This window comes from Lemur catta, chromosome 5, assembly GCF_020740605.2.
Source record: "Lemur catta isolate mLemCat1 chromosome 5, mLemCat1.pri, whole genome shotgun sequence".
NCBI lineage: Eukaryota > Metazoa > Chordata > Mammalia > Primates > Lemuridae > Lemur > Lemur catta.
In genome coordinates, this window is record NC_059132.1 from 13693898 (window position 1) to 13712264 (window position 18367).

The following is an 18367-nucleotide window of genomic DNA, read 5'->3' on the forward strand; positions in this document are numbered from 1 at the left end:
ATACCGCAGACGGGGTGGCTTATAAACAACAGAAGTTTATTTTCTCTCAGTTCTGGAGGCTGGGAAGGCCAAGATGAAGGTGCCAGCAGACTGGGTGTCTGGTGAGGCCTCCTTTCTCCTAGGTGGTCCCTCCTCGCTGTGTCCTCACGTGGTAGAAGGGATGAACGAGCCCCCTTGGGCCTACTTTATTAAGGGCACTAATCCTATTCGTGAGGGCTTGGCCTTCATGACCTAATTGCCTCCCTAAAGGCCCCACCTCTGAATACCAGCAGCTTAGATGTTGGGATTCAAACGTGCAGGGACACAGATATTCAGACCATCGCAGGGACCAAGTCAGGAGGGCCTTGAATGCCAAGCTGAGCAATTTGAACTGGGCAGTTTTGACCCCAAACAATGTCCTGCCTGACTTGCCTTATGTCTCCCTGGGCCTGACCAGGTCAACCTGCGTAATGGTAGAGCAGGGCCCACTTTGCATTGGGAGGAGGCCGTGACCAGAGAGGGCAATGACTTGCGCAAGGAGACGCAACTGGAAGGTGCCAGAACAAGGTTTCCTGGTTGCCCAAGGCTAAGGTGGCGCATGCTGGGTGGAGGCTGGGCCAGAGTGGCCACAGCCTGGTGACAGAAGCAGATGGCTATGCAGGGGAAGGCCAAGGCCAGAGCTGTGGTTGGGGCCTGAGTCAGAGTCCAGAGAGGGGAGGTGACTGATGGAAGGTGACCAGCCCAGCAGGAGATGTGTGTGGGATGGGAGGCACCAAGGAGTCTGGGGAGCTAAGGTGCGGTAGTCAGGGTGAGAGGGGATGGGAAGCTGACGCTGGGCAGGGCTCAGAGGCGGTGCAGGAGCCTGGATACATCCCTGGAGTTCAAGCCTGGCTCTGTCTCTTGCAGGTTGTGTGATCCTGAGGAAATTCATTCTCTCCGCCTCAGTTTCTTTAGCTGCAAAATGATGGTAGCAGTGTTACATCTGCATAGGGTTGTTGCGGGACGGATTGAGAACCCCTGAAACCACCTGGCCCCGGACGCTGGCGGAACTCGAATAAGTGTCAGCCACCAGAATTGTCCCGAGCACCTACTTGTGCCAGGCACTGCAGGTTCCCAGGTGAACAAGTAGGGAGTTGACGTTTGTTCAGTTCCTATCTGCCCAGCGTTTATTCTTCTGACTGTCTCCCCATGAACGGCGTGGGTTACTGCCCTCCACAGCTGATGCAGCGGAGGCCCAGAGAGGAGCAGTGACGTGCTCAGGGTCACGCAGCTTTCCGAGGCAGGGCTGGGGCTTGCTCCCGGATCTCTCTGGCCAGGAGCTTGTCCCTTTCTCCTGCATAGCACAGAGGGAAAGGCGAAGGGGCTTGTTGGGCAGAGAGGGTCCAGGGTCACTTCAGCATGGTGTCCCCCTACGGCCTTGGGGTTTCTGTGCCCAAGAATGTCACCCTTCTCCTTGGGCCTGCCTCAGCTGGGTGGTGATGGTGGCCTCCCATGCAGAGGAAGTGGTGACGGGTGCCGCCAGGGCTAGCAGAGGAAGTGGCAGGGGAAGAGGTGGGCAGAGGGTGGGGGAGCTGGGTGTTACTGGGGCCCTTGTAGGTGGGGCTGCTGGGGCCACAGCACCCTAATGCGGGGGTGCCCCTGGGTCCTACCAGTGGAGCAGGGAGGGGTGTGCATGGAAAGGCCTGCTCCTCCCTTCTCCCTCTCTCCACTGCACTCACCTTCCACTTTACTCTTTCTCTTCCCCTTTCTCTCTGCTTCCCCTTTAATGCATTTTTTTTCTCTTCCTTCCCCCATACTTTACTGAATTTTTTCTTAGTAACAGGCTATACCAGAGCCAGAACTAAGCCCTAAGACTTGAGGGGAGGGGGATTGAATTGACCGATGCACTGGTGATTAAAGAGTTAACTTCAGCCAGCCTGGGTCCAGGGCTGGAGGAGGGTGGGGGCCCCTGAGAAGAACTGGGAAGTTGAGCCCTGAAGCTCCTTTCTGCCTCAGGACCTTTGCACTTGCTGTTCCCCAGACCACTACTCTCTTCCTATGACTGCACAAATGGCTCCTTCTCATCCTCTGGGTCTCAACTCACATTCCCTCCCCAGAGAGGCCTGCCCTTACCGCCCCTCCCTGACCATGGTGACAGCTCCATGTTGATTTCCTCCAGAGCTCTTCACAAACCAAGATTCTCTTTTGTGTCTCCTTGTATATTTTTTGTCCTCCCTGGCAGATGTAAAGCCCCTGAGGGCAGAGTGTTATCCATCCTTTGTGTCCCTGGCATCTGGAATAAGCCTTGCTCCTAGTAGGTGCTCAGTTAACATCTGCTGAATGAGTGAATGGATGACGAGTGGATGTCAGGCCTAGCCTCTTTCCTCTCCCTAGGCAGGCCCGGTGTTGTGGTTCTCAGCATGGGCGCTGGAGTCAGCTCTGAGCTTTCTTCTGGCTTCACTGCCTAGCTGCTGTGTGACCTTGGACAAGTCACCTCACCCCTCTGAGCCTCAGTGTCTTGAGCTGTAAATTGTAAATCAAAATAGTACTTTGCTCAGAGTTTGCGAAGACTGAGACATGTGGCCAGCCGTTAGCACCCTGCCTGGCACAGAAGAAGACATTGTGACGGTCGCTATTGTGGCTGTCATCATTTCTGCTGGGTGACTTTCGCTGTTTGTTTGGCTCCTGGGGATTGACAGAAGCAGGTTCCCCGAGGCCCCTGCCCCCTCCCCTTGCCTGTGGTGGGTGGGTGGGAAGGTTCCCGAGGGCCAGCCTGCGAGGTGTTGCTCTCTGTGTGTTGCAAGATGAGCAGATTCATCGAAGATAAGGAAGCCTCCATCCTACCCTTCCGGGAGGCCCGGGGATAAGTCTGGGGCATGGTGGGACAAGTCTGTGAGGCCTCAGCTCTGTGCCTGCCCCAGGTCGGTTAGTCAAGGGCAGCTGAGGGCACTGCAGGCGCCTGGAGAGTGGCCTTCGGGCCCCGGAGGGAGGTGGGAGCCGGTGCCTCGCTTCCCTTCGCTCTCCTTCCTGGAAAGCCCTAGACAGTCTTGCCTGGGAGCCCAGGCCCAGTTCTTGGCCCTCTGAGGCAGTTGCCACTGTCAGAGCTGGCGTTGTCACCGTGAGGCATTGACCCTCGTCAGAGCTGGTGAGCCTCCCTGGTCAGCCCTGAGATTCTTGCTACCTTCGCTTTGGGCCTCGGTGGGCTCTGCTGCCGGGTTGGGGGCGCCCAGTCTCTTTCTCAAGCCCCTGTCTTTCTCAGGGGCCCTCACCCCCCGCCACACTTTGAGGTGACAGGAAACCCATCTCTGGGGCTGGGGAGAGGTGGCTAGGATACTTCTTACTGTAATAAGGAGCTCCAGGCACCAGTGCCAGCCTCTGATCTGGCTGCAGGACTGTCTACTGTGACCTGCAGGACTGTCTACTGTGACCAGCTTCGTGTTCCTGTGGGAGACCCCAAAGCACCCCGTGCCGGCCTCCTGCAAGAGCCTCGCCTCAGTGGCTCCTAATGAGGGGATGCTGTTCATCCCGAGAGTCCCAGCTCCGCCACTGACCTTGCTGCATGACCTTGGGCAAGCGGCGCCACCCTCTGAGTCCTGGTTTCCTTTCCTGGACTAGTGCCTCTCACAGATGGGCCACAGGGTGTCTTTACACCTGCATGCTTATGCAGCCAAGTACCCAAGGACACACAGCCGGGACGTGGCAGAGCTGGCCCCAGCCCAGTTTCACACCTGAGTTGTGTATAGTGTTCGTGAGGACACACGGGTGTAAGCTGGCCCAGTCATTTCGAGAGCCATTTGGCAACTCGGAAACCAAGTCTTAGGCTTTTGGATGCAGCACCATGTGACCGGTGTAGAGGGGCCCCCGCAGCAGGGGGTTGTCAGATAGAATGTGGTCCCGCCGGGCACTGGAGCAGTCCCCCGCTGTCTGAGACGGTGTTGGAGAGGAGCACGTTTTGTGCTCCAGAGTAGTCGTGCCATATTGTTAAATGAAAACTGCAAATGACCAGTCAGTGTGTGCAATTGAGTCCCGTGTCTATAAAGTATGGAAGAGCGTATTTGTGGTGAGAGACAGCAACGGGCGAAGGTTCCTGGGCTCTCACTCTGGGCCAGCCTTGTGCTAAGCACCTTTTGCATATTAACCCGTTGAATGGTCACAGCAGCTGCCAGGACAGAACAGTTAACATCTTCATTATATAAAGGCCTGCAAAAGTGGAAAGTGAGGGACAAAGAGGTCCCCACCAGGGTCACACAGCTGGGAAGCGTCAGAGCCAGGATTGCCAAACACAGGCGGGTCCGTGGGCACCCTGGAACACCGTGGGAGGGGCTCCAGAAGGCTAAGGCGATTATCTCTTAGATTAGGGGTGGTTTTGATTTTCTTCTTTGTGCCATTGTATTTTTGAGATTCTCTTTAATGACTGGGTGTTACTTTTAGAATAGTAAAAAAAGAATACCAAAAGGACTATTGGTGGAAAAAATGGCCTGACCCTAACCTCTGTGAGGTTTGATAGTGTCTGGAAAACAGAGCTGATAAAAGGACACACACCCCGAGGTGGTGGCAAGGATTAGGTGAGGTCTTTCCAGGTGCCTTCATCGTGCAGGTGGGGGCAGAGATGGCCCTCGATGCAGGTGCTTCCTTCTTCACTCCCTCCTTTTTGCTGTGGACCCCACACTCCCCTCCCCCTGCATAACTCAGCCTGAGTCTTCTCCCTGTCCTCCTCCGGGTAGGAGGGAGCCTGGGAAAGGTGGGAGCAGCCCCCCAAGGAGGCAGAGCCTACGTCACATTTCACACGTCCTTTATCAGTGATACTTGGGGTTGGATTCCCCATTGTTTGTGAAGACCTGAGATCTGAGGGCTCCCACATCCCTGGCCAAGTTGGACAGGTTGCCTGGGTTTTCAGCCAAGGCCAAGACTTGGTACCTCTGGGGCCAATCCCGTTTGGGTTTTCATTTTTCGTTTGCTGACCCAAAAGGACTATTGAGGCTCAGTGTTATCCCCCACCATTGCCCCCTGCACTGTGCCAGATGGCTCACCAGGCTTCTCTTCCCTGAGGGAGGGAGTATTAACCACACATCTTTGGAAGCTGTGTCACTCTGCTATTCTTGTGCATCATAATCTTTGCCATTCTTAAGTGTCACTTGTTTTGAAACTCGGCCATCTCATTTGTTGTTGAGCTGAAACTTGGCACAGCCATCATTGATGGGGACGTGGTGTCTATTTGGCAGGACTGGTTAACTCCGTTTGTTCTGGCCCGGTCAAAGCCTTTGGCTTCTCCAGGGTAAGAGGTGCCATCTCCCAAAACCGCACAACAGCTAGAGATTCAGAAATCTAAATGTGTTGACAAGAAAATGGACTTCTTATCACTTTCATTTCTTCTCTAATGTGGAAGACGTCATTTCTCTCTTTTTGCAGGGAGGAACAAACACCCATTTATCCAGTCATTAACCCATCATTTGAAACACTTACTGAGTACACCATGACCAGACAGAGTAATAGATGTCCTGATGAACAGGATAAACATGGTTTTAGGCTTCTGAAAACAAAAAATACACAAGTCCCAAGAGAGAACAGTAACAGCCAATAGTCAACTGATTCACCCATGGTGGTCTGTAGGTTTCCTCATGCGTCACTGGAATTGTCCACATCTCTGTTAGGAAACTAAGGCCTAAGTGTCCTGGCTTCCCCAAGTGCGCTTAGTTGTATGTAGTAGAGTTGGAACTTTGACCTAGGCCCTGTTCTGTCTCCATTCCACAAATCCCTTGATGGAAATTTGTCCGTTTCTAAGTTTGCCAAGATGAGGCCATTGGATGGAGTGGGGAAGGCACCTGGAAAAGTAACTTTCTTGGCTACAGTATTAAAGGCAGGAGAGAGTCTGCTGTTCATAAAACCCAGCAACAAGGTAGGCTCAAGTGCCTTTTGGGAAAAAAGGAAGATGGTAGTTACCTGTGTGCTCGGCGTACATTTTATTCCTTTATCCCTCTCTCACATCCACCCAGTCTCTCATCCACCCATTCATACTCCTGCCCACTCGTTCTCCCATCTGTCTGCCCTTCCTCCCATCCACCCACCCTCCCATTCATCTGCCCACCATTCGACCCATACAACCTCCCATCCATCCATCCATCAACCCACCCACCTACCTATCCACCTATCCATCCACCCATCTGTCTACCCATTCATCCATCCATCTACCCACCCACCCACCTACCTATCCACCTATCCATCCACCCATCTGTCCACCCATTCATCCATCCATCTACCCACCCACCCACCTACGTATCCACTTATCCATCCACCCATCTATCCAGCCATCTACCCACCCACCCAGCTACCTGTCCACCCACCCATCCATCCACCCATCTATCCACCCACCCATTCCTCTGCCCACTCATCCATTCACCGAACCTCCCATCCATCCACCAACCCATTTACGCATTTTCTCATCCATCAACCCATCTATACACCCACTGTTCCATCCATCCACTCATCCATCTGGCTGTCTGTCCACCCATCTTCCCATACATCAATCCTCCCACCCACTGATTCACCCATTCATCCATTGTCCCTCCCACCCACCACCTCCTCATTCACCCACACTCCCACCTGTCCACTGGCTATTCTGTGCCAGGCTCTATGGGGGTAAACTGAGACGAGTCAGACACGGGCTTAGCATTTCTGAGCTCACAGGCAGGTTAGAAAGAGAATCTCTGATGCAGATGACCAGGGCACCAGTCAGTCTGTGATGAAAGGCCTAACAAGGTGCAGAGAAATTCTAGTAGGTGGGGTGGGCTGAGTTCTTGGGAAGATGTCATGGACTAGGCTGTGGTTGAGTTAGGTTTTGCAGGCTGCTTAGACGCGGGTATGGGGAAGGCATTCCAGGTGGAGGAAGGGGTGTGAAGAAAGGCCTGGAGGTAGGGAGTGGGCATGAGGCTGAGTGTGCGGGAGGGGTGGAGCCCTGTGGAAGCGGGCAGGGGCTGCTCTCGGGGGCCATGATAGCTGGCCAGGGAGCTCAGGCCCTCACCTGTCAGCAGCAGGGAGCCACTGAGGGTTCGCCCTAAGAGTGTTGCTGGTTGAAGGCAATGGAGGGAGCGGAGGGAGGAGGACTGGCACACAGAGCACCTGGGCGGGGCCCCTGGGGGTGAACACTCCGGTGGGTGACTGAGGGCAGACAGCCAGACCTGGGTTCGAGGCCTGGCAGCCACGTCCCAGCTGTGCGCCCTGGGATAAGTCACTTTCTTTACCTGGCCCTTCCTTTTCTCTTCAGTGAAAGGAGAGGGCAGTACTTCTGCACAGCTCGTGGGCCTGTGCTGGAGGAAGGCAGGCCGCTCACGGTCCTGCCGCGGGCCTTTCCACGCGGTCACCCACAGGGACCTGAGCCTCGCTCCACCCCTCCACTAACCCTGCTGCCAGCCCCGGCCTCGGTGGATTCTGAACCCAACTCCGGATGGGCCGTCCTCAGACTGCCCTCCTTGAATTTGTGGTGGGCCCCTCCCCTGCACAGAGCCAGTTCTGCTGTGACCCCAGTTCCCTCGGGGGCCAGGTTTCCTCTCCTTAACAGAGTCACAGCCTGTCCTGCAGCTGGCAGCGTGCCAGCGTGCAGGGATTCACTGTGTTCGGGCGGAGACGGCGCAGCTGTGCATCGTGTGAGAGACACAGGCCGGGCCCCGCTCTGGCCCCAGTGGCCTGAGCCACATTCCCCGCGTGCCTGGCACAGCCGTCCAGAGTAAAGACGCGGGGCAAGTAGAAACCCCTGGCTTCGCCTGCTCTATTCTGTGGCTCTGACCCACACGCCAGGCTTTCCCTGCCAGGTCGGCTGGGAGCCTTCCCTCACGCCCGTGGGCGGCCGGGGAGCTCAGAGACCCCCTAGCAAAGGATGGGGGGGTCCACACCCACTCTCTGCGCTGGTCTCTTTTTTTCTTCCTAGAAAAAGAAATACCTGTTTCTGAGGCCGGGTCTGGGACACTGGGGTGACTTTTAGATACTCCCTCACCCCGAGAGGAGGCATTTTCTGCCGCAGAGTGCTGGCGTTTCAAGCCTCGAGTGCAGAGCTGTCCGGTAGAACTTTCTGCAGTGATGGAAGAGTCCTGTACCTGCTCTGTCCAACATGGTAGCCACCGTGTGGTTCTGTAGCACGCGACATGTGGCTGGTGCAAAGGAGAGACTCAAGTTTTCATTTCTATTAATTTAAGTAGCCGCATGTGGCTAGTAGCTGCCATATTGGACCGTGCAGCTCAAGTGGGTTCTGAGAGAGCGAAGGTGTCCATCTCTGAAAACGTTTAAGGCACGGTCAGATGAAGTGGCCTCTTTCTGTGTGGGAGGCTCCTTTGCACCAACCCCAGGCTGTCCTCGCTGGGACCCCTGTGGATAATTGCCACATGTCTCCGGGTGAAAATAATCCGTATAAACCACTTGCCCTCACTGTGCTGTGTTTCAGCTCATCCCTGTCCATAGGCACATGCAGCTTTCCCAAAGGAAAATTGTCGCCTACAATTTTATTATCCTGTTTTGTTACTATTATGGATTAAGTATTTTTTCTCGTTACTGTATTATCTTATTTGTTATTTTAAAGCATTGCTTCATATCCCATTAAGGTAATTTAATCATTGTCTTTAGGTTATTTCCACCTTTTTCCCATTATTATGGACTATTGTGATCATGATCCTAGTACATTTCTCTTATTGTCTTTTTGAATTATTTCCTGGCCTTAAATTCTCAGGAATGAGGTATAATAGGCTTAAGAGTGTTTTCAGGATTCTTAAAAGCTACTGCCAATTGTTATCCTTAAAAGACTGAACCGGTTTATATTCTTATTTGTAATGAGTATACCCATTTTGCCACATTGTTGCCAGCACTGGGATTGTCATTATTACTTGTTTTTGCTAACTTAGTAAGTGTAAAATGATCCTCTCCACTTTTTTGGAGGAAGATACTTTTGGCAGAAGAATGCCCTGGTTTATGTTTGCCTGTGGCTCGTTAGTTACTGTGTTTTCCACGTAGGTCCCGATCGTGGATTATCAGCCAACTCTTCCGTGAGGTCTCCATCAGCTTTGTAGGTCACAGTGGGCTGGGAGTGAAGGTGGCCCTTGTTACGCATCTATTGCATGGTGACACACTTCCATAGATGTCCGCTGTCTGCTGGAACACCAGAGATAGGAAACTTACTTCCTTCTTGGCAGCAAATGACAGGAGTCCGAAGGGAGTTTATTGGCTCACGTAACTGAAGGGTGTAAGGGTAGATCTGCCTTCAGGAACAGCTGGCTCCAGATGCTCCAGCATCATCAGCACGCTGTTCTCTGCCATTTGTGGACCCTGCTTCCCTAGTGTTGGCCTCATCCTCAGGCAGCCTCTCCAAGGGAGTAGCAAGGTGGGCTGTAAGACCCTCCAGCCTTCCATTCTACCAGTTTAGCAACCTCAGAAAAAACTACTTTCCTGATAACTGTAGCAAAAATACAAAAAACAAAAGCAAACAAAAGAACCATCAAGGTAAGACCGTGTTGGCCTGCCTTAGGTCACATGCCCAGGCATCTGTGAACCAATTACTGTGACAAGGCCCGGCACTCTGATTGGCTGGGCCTGGGGTGTGTACCTGGACTACCTGGACCTGGGTGGGGTCAGCCTGGCATGAATCCCTTGGCCTTAGAGCAAGGGAAAGGCAGTTTCTGAAGGAAACTAGAGTTTTGAATCCACAAGGGGAGATGGATGCTGCCCAGGTCCCCGGCCATCCTCGCCCCCCAGGATTCATTTCCAGGCAGCTCCAGCAACTCCCAGGTCTGAGGTTAGCGATGGCAACAGAACAGGCCCCTGCAGGTTCTTTGCTCTTGTGTTCTCATTTACTTTTCCTGAGGCAGGCCATGCGCTCTTGTTTCACAGACGAGACAAGCATCACATTTGCCTTTGTGGACTCAGTTTCCTCATCTGCAGTGTGGGGGTTAGGGAGCAGGAGTTTACGAGTGGTGGCTAAAGTTCTCTCTGGTTCCTAAGTTCTGTGATACCAGCTATTTCCTGGCAGGAGGAGGGAGAGACACAGTGATCAGCTGTCAGTGGGGAGGGAAGAGGAGGGCCTGGGGGTGGTACCCTGCTGGCCACTGTGTGGCTGTTAGGAAGCCCCCAGCCCCTGCCTGGGGTGGCCGGGCCCCTGGGGTGGGGCAGGGTTCCTGGCTGGGAGGGCTGCCCCCGCCTCCCCCAGGCTGGGCCTCGCACCGGCACAAGGGGGAGGATTGTTCCCACGGAGGTGCCTGGGCCAGAAAACACAAGTGGCCACTGTGAGTCTGCTGTCAAGGATGTGGGCTGAGACGTTAGTCACTGCTGGCCAGCAGTGGAGGCCTGAGCTGGGGCTCCGCTTGTCCTTCACTTGTCCCCGGCCTTGCCTGAGCTGGTGGGAGAGACGGACGTCAGAGGCCATAGTCAGCCACTTGTTCTGTATGTGATTTCTTGCCTGTCAGCTCCCACAGTGCCCATCTACTTGGACCACCTGTGGCTCTCCAGGACCCACCCACTCCTTAACATGGCCTCACATCAGAGCGTGGGGAGAGCTGGGGCATCATTTCCCTGCCCTATTTCTGTATAGTGGGGAAACTGGAGGCCCAGACAGGACTTCTGCAATTTTACAGGCAACTCTGGCAAAGCGGTCAGATACATGGTCTTTGAAGCCACATGGGCCACAATTCACCTCCTGTTTACTCACCTGCTGTGTGACCTTGGGCAAATTGCTTCACCTTTCTGAGCACCAGTTTTTTATATATATATAAAATAGGGCTCTTAATAAAGAGATCAAACAGTATCTTCTCATGCCCTCTCTCAGGTCTAGTGCCTTGGACCTAGTTTCATTTTCAGGTTCCTGGGGCAGGGTGGCTCTGGGGACGGTAGAAGGAAGGGGGCCTTGGGCAATCGCAGCTGTCTCAGCGGTTGTCCTGGGGTTGCATTTCATTGACTGATTTGATTACACGCCTCTTCCTGAGCCAATCACTGTGGCCAGAGGGAACATAATGTGAATCAATGTGGCCAGGGTGAGTTGCGCTTGACTCAAGTCCATTGCAGATCAGGGACCGGGAATGAGGGTGGGTTAGTTCCTCTGAAGGGAAATCGGGGAAGGGTGAATTATGTGATGGGAGGGCAGTGGTTCCCACGTGCAAATTCTCCCTCTAAGCAGACGCTGTCTTGCTCACTAGGAAAGTGCCTCACACTTCATTTGGCCGAGTAAATAGTGGTTGAACGAACGAATGAATAGGGAATGGGATGCTTCCTTGGCAGCACCGTGCAGTGAAGAGAGCACTGGGCTGGGAGTCGGGAGACCACCCCGGCTCACAGTCCCCGTGGGGCCTGATACCTCTGCCTTAGTCTGCTCGTCTGGGAAATGGGCACCGTGGCTAACGCGGCTGCAGCGGTTTGTTGGCCGGTTCAATTCTGGCCATCTGGGCACTCGGAGGCTGCCAGACCCTCCGTGTAAGCGCCTGCTACGGCTGTGGTTGTCATTTATCTGCGGCGAAAGGAGCTAGAGCAGGGAACTCCAGGTACTCGCCAAGAAGGGTCTTTTGGGAAGTGACTTGGAACTTTGAGCCAGGCAGGCTTGCATCTGGATCCAGCCTTCACCTTCCACCCTCACTCGCTGTGTGACCCCAGGCAAATCGCCCCACCTCTCTGAATCTCAGTTTCCTTATCTGTAAACTGGGAATGATAGTATTTACCTTCAAAGGCTGAATGGAGGATGAATGGGAAATTCCGTTTAAGATCTGCCTTGGCAGATAGTGAGTGCCCCGTCATTGTTAGCTGTTTTTATCCTCAGCCTTATAACATTCCCTGTGGCCACAAGGTTGCTGTCTCAACCAGGCTGTGAAAGGATTTAATTTTGGCCGAGTCACTTACTGGTCCACAGTTTCTATTATGCTGAGCCCTCTGTGGCAGGCACTGTCTCTGGAGTCTGGGCGAGGTGCTGGGCAGCGGGTGCGCCTCGTGTTGACACTGGCACCGGCTGGAGGCCCGGCCCCGTGGTCAATGCTGCCTTTCAGGCGGCCGGAAAGGTGGGTTCGTACTCTCATGGAAATGGTCCCCGCTGGGCCTCCTCCATGCTCAGGAGAAAACATCCCTTTTCAGGAACCCCAGGAAAAGGTGACTTGCAGCCTTCTTCACCAGCTCTCAGGAGTGAAGGGTGAAGGACCGAGCAGCTCAGCGTGCGCAGGGTGGTTGGTTGCCGTGGTCACCTGGCTGCAGCTCCAGCCGCCCCGCTAAGCCCTCGGCCTTCCTGTCTGTGAAGGAGCAGAGCCAGCCCAACTTCCCCCTGGGTTTGCAGAGGAGGAGGGGTGTTGTGCAGAAGTGGAGGATTCCTTGCTTAGCTCTCTAGTGGGATGTAAAAAAAATCAGCTTTACAAGAAATGAAAAGGCAGGTACATAAATGAGTTAAGTGCGTGTGAGGGAGAGAGTGAGCGAGCACCTGATTCCTTAGTTGATGGGTCTCTAAGGCGTTCTCATCTAGGTTTTGGGAGAGAACCCCACAGGTGGGGCCCGGTGAGTAGATAAATCGTAGAACAAAGACTGGCCCCATATGAAATTCCCTTTCCTGAACTGGGCTCTTGGGCCCAATTTGGGAGGTATCATAGACTTTGGCTCAGAAGGGACTTTGATGGAAGAATGTGGCTGCCAAGAGTGCGCAGACCTGGCCTTGGGACTGCCAGTGTTCCAGATCCACTCTGCCACCTCACTCTGGGGGACTCTGCCTCAGTCTCCCCATCTGTACATGAGATAATAATAGCGCTGATATCATAGGGTTATTGAGGATATAAATAAGTTACCACATAAGGAGTGTAGACCGGTGCCCCATGCAGAGGGGGCCCTTGAGAAATATGAAACTGTTGTCACTGTGTGGGACCCTGGGGGCTTTGCAGCTTCATTAGTGAAACATTTACCTAAACTGAGAGTAAGTGTACAAAATGCAAATGAACATAAAAATCGCCTGTTTACATCACCCCCTCAATATCGCTTCCTTCCGGAAGGCGCCCTGCGGGGGTTAGATGCCCTCTCCCAGTTCCCACACCTGGTAATGAGCACACTGCCCCCTCGCTCTCGGTAGAGGGCCGTGTCCCTCCAGCTAGACCTTGCGGTGGCCAGGGAGGAGGTGGCTCTGTCTCTGTGTTGTGGGCACCCTTTGCAGGGCTGGCCAGTAGTGCTCAGACGGGTCTGTTGACATCTGGTTTTAGGGGCTTCTGGGTTCTGGAGATTACAGGGAGACCTTGTATAGTAGTGGGAAGTGCCCAGGATGTTGACATTAGATGACTCAAATGCAAATTCTGGTGCCGCTCTCCTAGTTCCTATCGTATTTCCTCTCTAAACCTGAACTTGCGTGTTCATCTGTGGAGTGGGGGAAACTGAGGTGCTGGTCACTGTGATGATCACATGAGTGACTGTGCATCATCATCCATGGAGTGCTAGACCTGCAGGAGGAACTCGGCCATCGGGCGTTTCCAGTGGAGTCAGATTCCAGAGTTGTCGTGGAAGGCAAGGGGAGGGTGTGATCCATATTACCCTAGGAAGATGCCAAGGTGGAGACCAAACTGTGATGCTATTCAGTCCATCGAAGCCCGTTTACCCTGTGCTTTGCAAGAGATTGCTGTGCTTTTAGAGACCACATAGGAAAATACGTTCTTTTCCAACACTGGAATCCCGTGAGTCTGGCTGGATGAGATGCTCCCTGCAGCATCCCAAGGCCCGCAGGATCCGGAGGGAGCTGTGGGTCCTCACCTCCCGTTTCCCGGACACCAGCTCAGCATGTGGAATGGGTGGGACTGCTTTCTCCATCTGCATGGTTAGTTCTGTCTGTCTTTTGAATTGTGGCAAAATAGATGTAACATCATACTTATCATTTTAGCCATTCATAAGTATACAATTCAGTGGCATTAAATAAGTTCACAAGCTGTGTAACCATCACCACCATCTATACCCCAAATTATTCATCGTCCTCAACAAAACCTCTGTGTCCACTGAGCAATAACTGTCCCTCCCCCTCTCCCCCCACCTTGTCCCTGGTAACCTCTGTTCCACTTCTGTGTCCATGACTTCAGCGACTCTAGGTACCTCATGTAAGTGGAATCGCGCAGTATTTGTCCTGTTGTGACTGGCTTTTGTCACTTAGTGTAATGTCTTCAAGGTTTGTCCATGTTGTAGCATGTGTCAGAATTTCCTTCCTTGTATGGCTGAATAATTTTCCATTGTGTATAAACCACATTTTGTTTATCCATCCGTCTGATGGTGGACATGCGGGTTGTTTCTACCTTTGGCCTCTATGAATTATGCTGCTGTGAACATACGTGGACAGATGTCTGCTTGGTTCCTGCTTTCAGTTTTTTGGTATGTGCCTAAGAGCACAGTTGCTGGGTCGTATGGTAGGTCTGTTTAACCTTTGGAGAAACTGCCAAGCTGTTTTCCATGGTGGCTGCACCATTTTACATTCCCACTAGCAACGCACAAGGGTCCTAGTTTCTCCACATCTTCACCGATGCTTATTTTTTTCCGTTTTTTGATTATAGCCATCCTAGTAGGTGTGAATTTTTCTTACTCTCATTGAATAGGAAATAGTTGTTTTGCACGGTGACATGCGTCTAGAAAGTAATTCCACTGTAACTGCTGGGCACTTAACTTAAACCTCTTTATTCATTCTACGTTTAATATATGTGAAATAATGCAAATAAATGCGTGAAGCATTCTTATTAAAAGTTTTAAACAATATGGAAAGTGAAAGTGCCCTTTGAATGCCACCTCGTTTCAGGCCCTTCCCCAGGCTGTTGTCAGTATCTTTCCTGAGTTTTCCGTGCATTTACAGACACATGTGAACATGTATGAAAGCATAGTTTTCCCTTTTTTCATATAAAAAGTATTGTGCCACTTTTATTGTTCGTTGACGTGGATTTTTTTTTTACTGAACAAAACAGTCTTTCGACATTGATATTTGCAGAGCTGTCCTGTTCTTGTGTTTTTAAAAAAATTTTTTTGAGAGACAGAGTTTCACTATGTTGCTCAAGCTGGACTCAAACTCCTGGGCTCAAGCAATCCTCCCACCTCAGCCTCCCAAGCAGCTGGGACTGCAAGTGTACACTGCTGCACCTGGCTCTGTTCTTGTGTTTTTATTTATTCCATAGTGTGGAGGTATTGTACTTTTTATTATTGTTACTATTATTAAACACAGACATTGTTTCTCGTGTGTGCTCCTCTGTGCAGACATGATGCACCATGCTGGCCATTGTCAAGAACAATGTATGTCCCTGTTCAGCATCTCAGTCCCCATCTGGACATCCGGCCTCTGTTTCACACTCCTGCGGGGCTCTCTAGCTGGCTTCCAGGGGTCAGTTTCCTGCCAGGCATGCCTTGTTGACCTTCCGTGTCTCCCCTTTACAGGCCAAGAATAAGGAGACAGGTGCCTTGGCCGCAGCCAAAGTCATTGAGACCAAGAGTGAGGAGGAGCTGGAGGACTACATTGTGGAGATCGAGATCCTGGCCACCTGTGACCACCCCTACATCGTGAAGCTCCTGGGCGCCTACTACCACGACGGGAAGCTGTGGGTAAGGCTGCCGCCCCGCCACCGGCCCTCGGCCCGCACGGCCTGCTGCTCTGGAGCTAGCCTGGTCTTCAGGTCTTCAACTCTTTTCTTAGCATCTGCTTCGAGGGCGAGGGCCAGGGCAAGGAGAAGCCCCCTGCACTCCCCTTCCCGTGGAGCCTCCCTCCTGGGCTGTAGCACAGGTGATTTAGAGCAGGAAGGAGCTCCAGAGCTCTACTGCCTGGCCTCGAATCCCAGCACTGCTCAGTCTCTCCATGTGTAAGATGGAGATAATGGTAGGACCTAGCTCACAGAGCTGTTGTCGGGATTAAATGGGTTAGTTCATGCCAGGTGCTTAGAAGATGCCTAGCACATGTAAGAGCCCAGCAAGTGCTGGCTGTTTTAGCACCTCTTCTCCCACTGCCCAGCTGCTGCGTGGACATTCCTCCCGATGGCTGCCCTACAGAAGGGGGCCCTTCACCAGCCCCCCTTGCCCATCAGCATCCTCACCCTTTGATGAGCACAGCACAGGTACAGCTTCAAGCCCCACCTTCGAAACTCGGTATCACCCCTCCACTTCTATAGGGGAATTGTGGAGTGCCCCCTGGTTTTCACAGGATAAGCCTACCTGCAGAAGGTCTCCCCTGTCAAGGTTCTTCTGGTATTAATGCCTCTCGGTTTATAAAACAGACTTCCTAGAACATACATCTCTCCAAGGGTTTTTTCAGCCAGTGTTTTTTATGTAAAACATATTTTTTTTTTGTCTCCAAAACTCAGTACTGCATTTGTAACAAAAGGATGTGCAGGGAATGTCTTGAGTGGATTCTAGATGCAATTGGAAGGACATCAGAGTCACACGTAGATGTTTTGAAAAGGGAGCTGAGGCTCTGTAGGGCTGGGCCTCAGATGTTTCTGGAGCCCAGAGTCCTGGCCGTGGTGCCACACATGGCAGTGGTTATTAACGTGGTTAGTAAGTACTTGGTGACCAGGAAGGGATGCTTTGAGCATTGTCCATACTGTCATGATAGCTTGTTATGTACAGGGAGAGTTTTACTGGGTTTTAGTTACATTTTAGGAAATTGTTGGGGAGTTTGGGGTTGCCGTATAACGTTGTGTAATTTTTCCCACTTCAAATAATGGGAAATAGAGTCCCAGCGGGTTTTTGTTTGTTTGTTTGTTTGTTTGTTTTGCACAGACTGCCTGATTTTTAGGTACAGAATTACTGTTGCTAAATAGAGAAATCTGTGTCTCCTTTGAGAAAAGAATTCTGCTACTTAAGAAAACCAAGGGATTGTCTAGAAACCGCTGTTTGTCCCTCTCATTTGACAGATTGGAAAACTGAGGCCTGGCAAGGAGAAACCAGGGGCTGTGTGTTGTGGGGATGAGGACTTGGCCTTTCCAGCCCCACCCAGAGCTCTGTCTGCTAACAGCAGCTCCCCCAGGACAGAGGCCAACGTGCCTTTACCTCTTTGAGCATCTCCTTGGGGAGCCGCTTAGCAGTTGGGGAGCAAAACCACTAGCACGTGACCGTCAGCTTTGGATTTTTTATCCCTTGTCTTGGGGACCTCAGGAGTGGAGCAGGGTAGGGAGGGTCACCAAGTGGTCGCCCTTTCCCAGGGAAAAGAACAGAGACGGGGCCCACAGCCGAGGCTGATGCAGCTGAGACTACACGTTTCCTGTGTCCTAACCCGTGGAGCTGCTTTTTAAGAAGTTTTTTCTTCTGTTAAGAATTTATACAAATAGTATATATATAGTTATCAGAGAAAAGTGAGGATATAGAAAAAAGCAAAAGAAAAAACAATTAAACCACCCAAATTTATGCATTTTTTTCCCTAGAATTTTCCTATACACACAGGGTTTTAGAAAATGGTGAACTTCTACCATACCTGTTACTTCACCTTTTACAGTTTTTATTTAAGATACAGTCAGAAGATCTTACCACGTCAGTGGGGAAGTACTTGCATCTTCAGTTTTTATTCTTCTAAAGGAGTCCGTCTTCTGCCTGTGCCTTTCTCTGTGGTCAGGCATTTAGGCGGCAGCTGCTGCTGCTTCTTTGCTGTTACAAACAACCTTATGATGGACATTTGTGAATTTTTTGTGTTCTTGTCTGAGAAACTTATCAGAAGAATTTTTAAGGTTTTTAAGTGTCTACTGCCAGATTGGCCTCATGGTGCCACTTTTGATTTCAATCGAGAGTTCTCCCGTTCACCCACCAACCACCCATCCGTCCATCGGTCTGTCCGTCCATCCTCCCATCCATTCATCTGTGGGACTGCTGAGTATGTACTCAGAAAAATATCTAGTATGTGTCTGTTCCCATGATTGACCGTGGTTGGGCACCAAGTTCATTACTTTCCCAGGTCCAAAGATACTACTACTAATAGCTGGCATTTATTGAGGGCTTAGGCCTTTCGCTATGGGTTTTACTTGCGTTGTGTCGTTTAATCTTCATTCTGTGAGGTTGTTGCTTTATCCCTTCTTACAGAAAAAAATGAGAAACAAAGAAGCTTAGTAAGTTGCCCCCGAGGTCACACAGCTAGAAAGTTGCAGAGCCAGAAAACCAGATAGAGAAAAAGAACAATTCTTAACTAGATTGCGGCACTTAGATAAGTACACTAGAATTTTCTGTCCCAAAGTTGTCACTTTAGGCTGGTACTCTCTTATCCAGGGCTGCTGCTGTGGCCAAAAGCCTTTCTCGCCCTCCCCTTTGTAGCTGCCCCAGAGCCTACCTTGGTTACTTTGTTGATCCTTAAAGGCGCCAGTTCCTCGTTTTTGAGGATTTGGGTTTTAGACATTGTGAGGTCAAGGAAGTGGCTGTGGAACTGGGTAGATAAAGAGGGGGAAAGGGCGTCAGGCAGAAGGGATAACACGGCAGCAGTGTGGAGGCATGA

The 18367-nt window shown here is 51.8% G+C and overlaps 1 protein-coding gene across 1 annotated transcript in view; it reads left to right on the forward strand.

Annotated features, from left to right (window-relative positions):
* STK10 (serine/threonine kinase 10) overlaps window positions 1-18367 on the forward strand; it is a 102486-nt gene that overhangs the window by 7063 nt on the left and 77056 nt on the right. The window contains exon 2 of the mRNA XM_045551177.1: window positions 15337-15501. Coding sequence (XP_045407133.1) covers window positions 15337-15501 — 165 coding nt within the window. The remainder of the gene's footprint in view (window positions 1-15336; window positions 15502-18367) is intronic.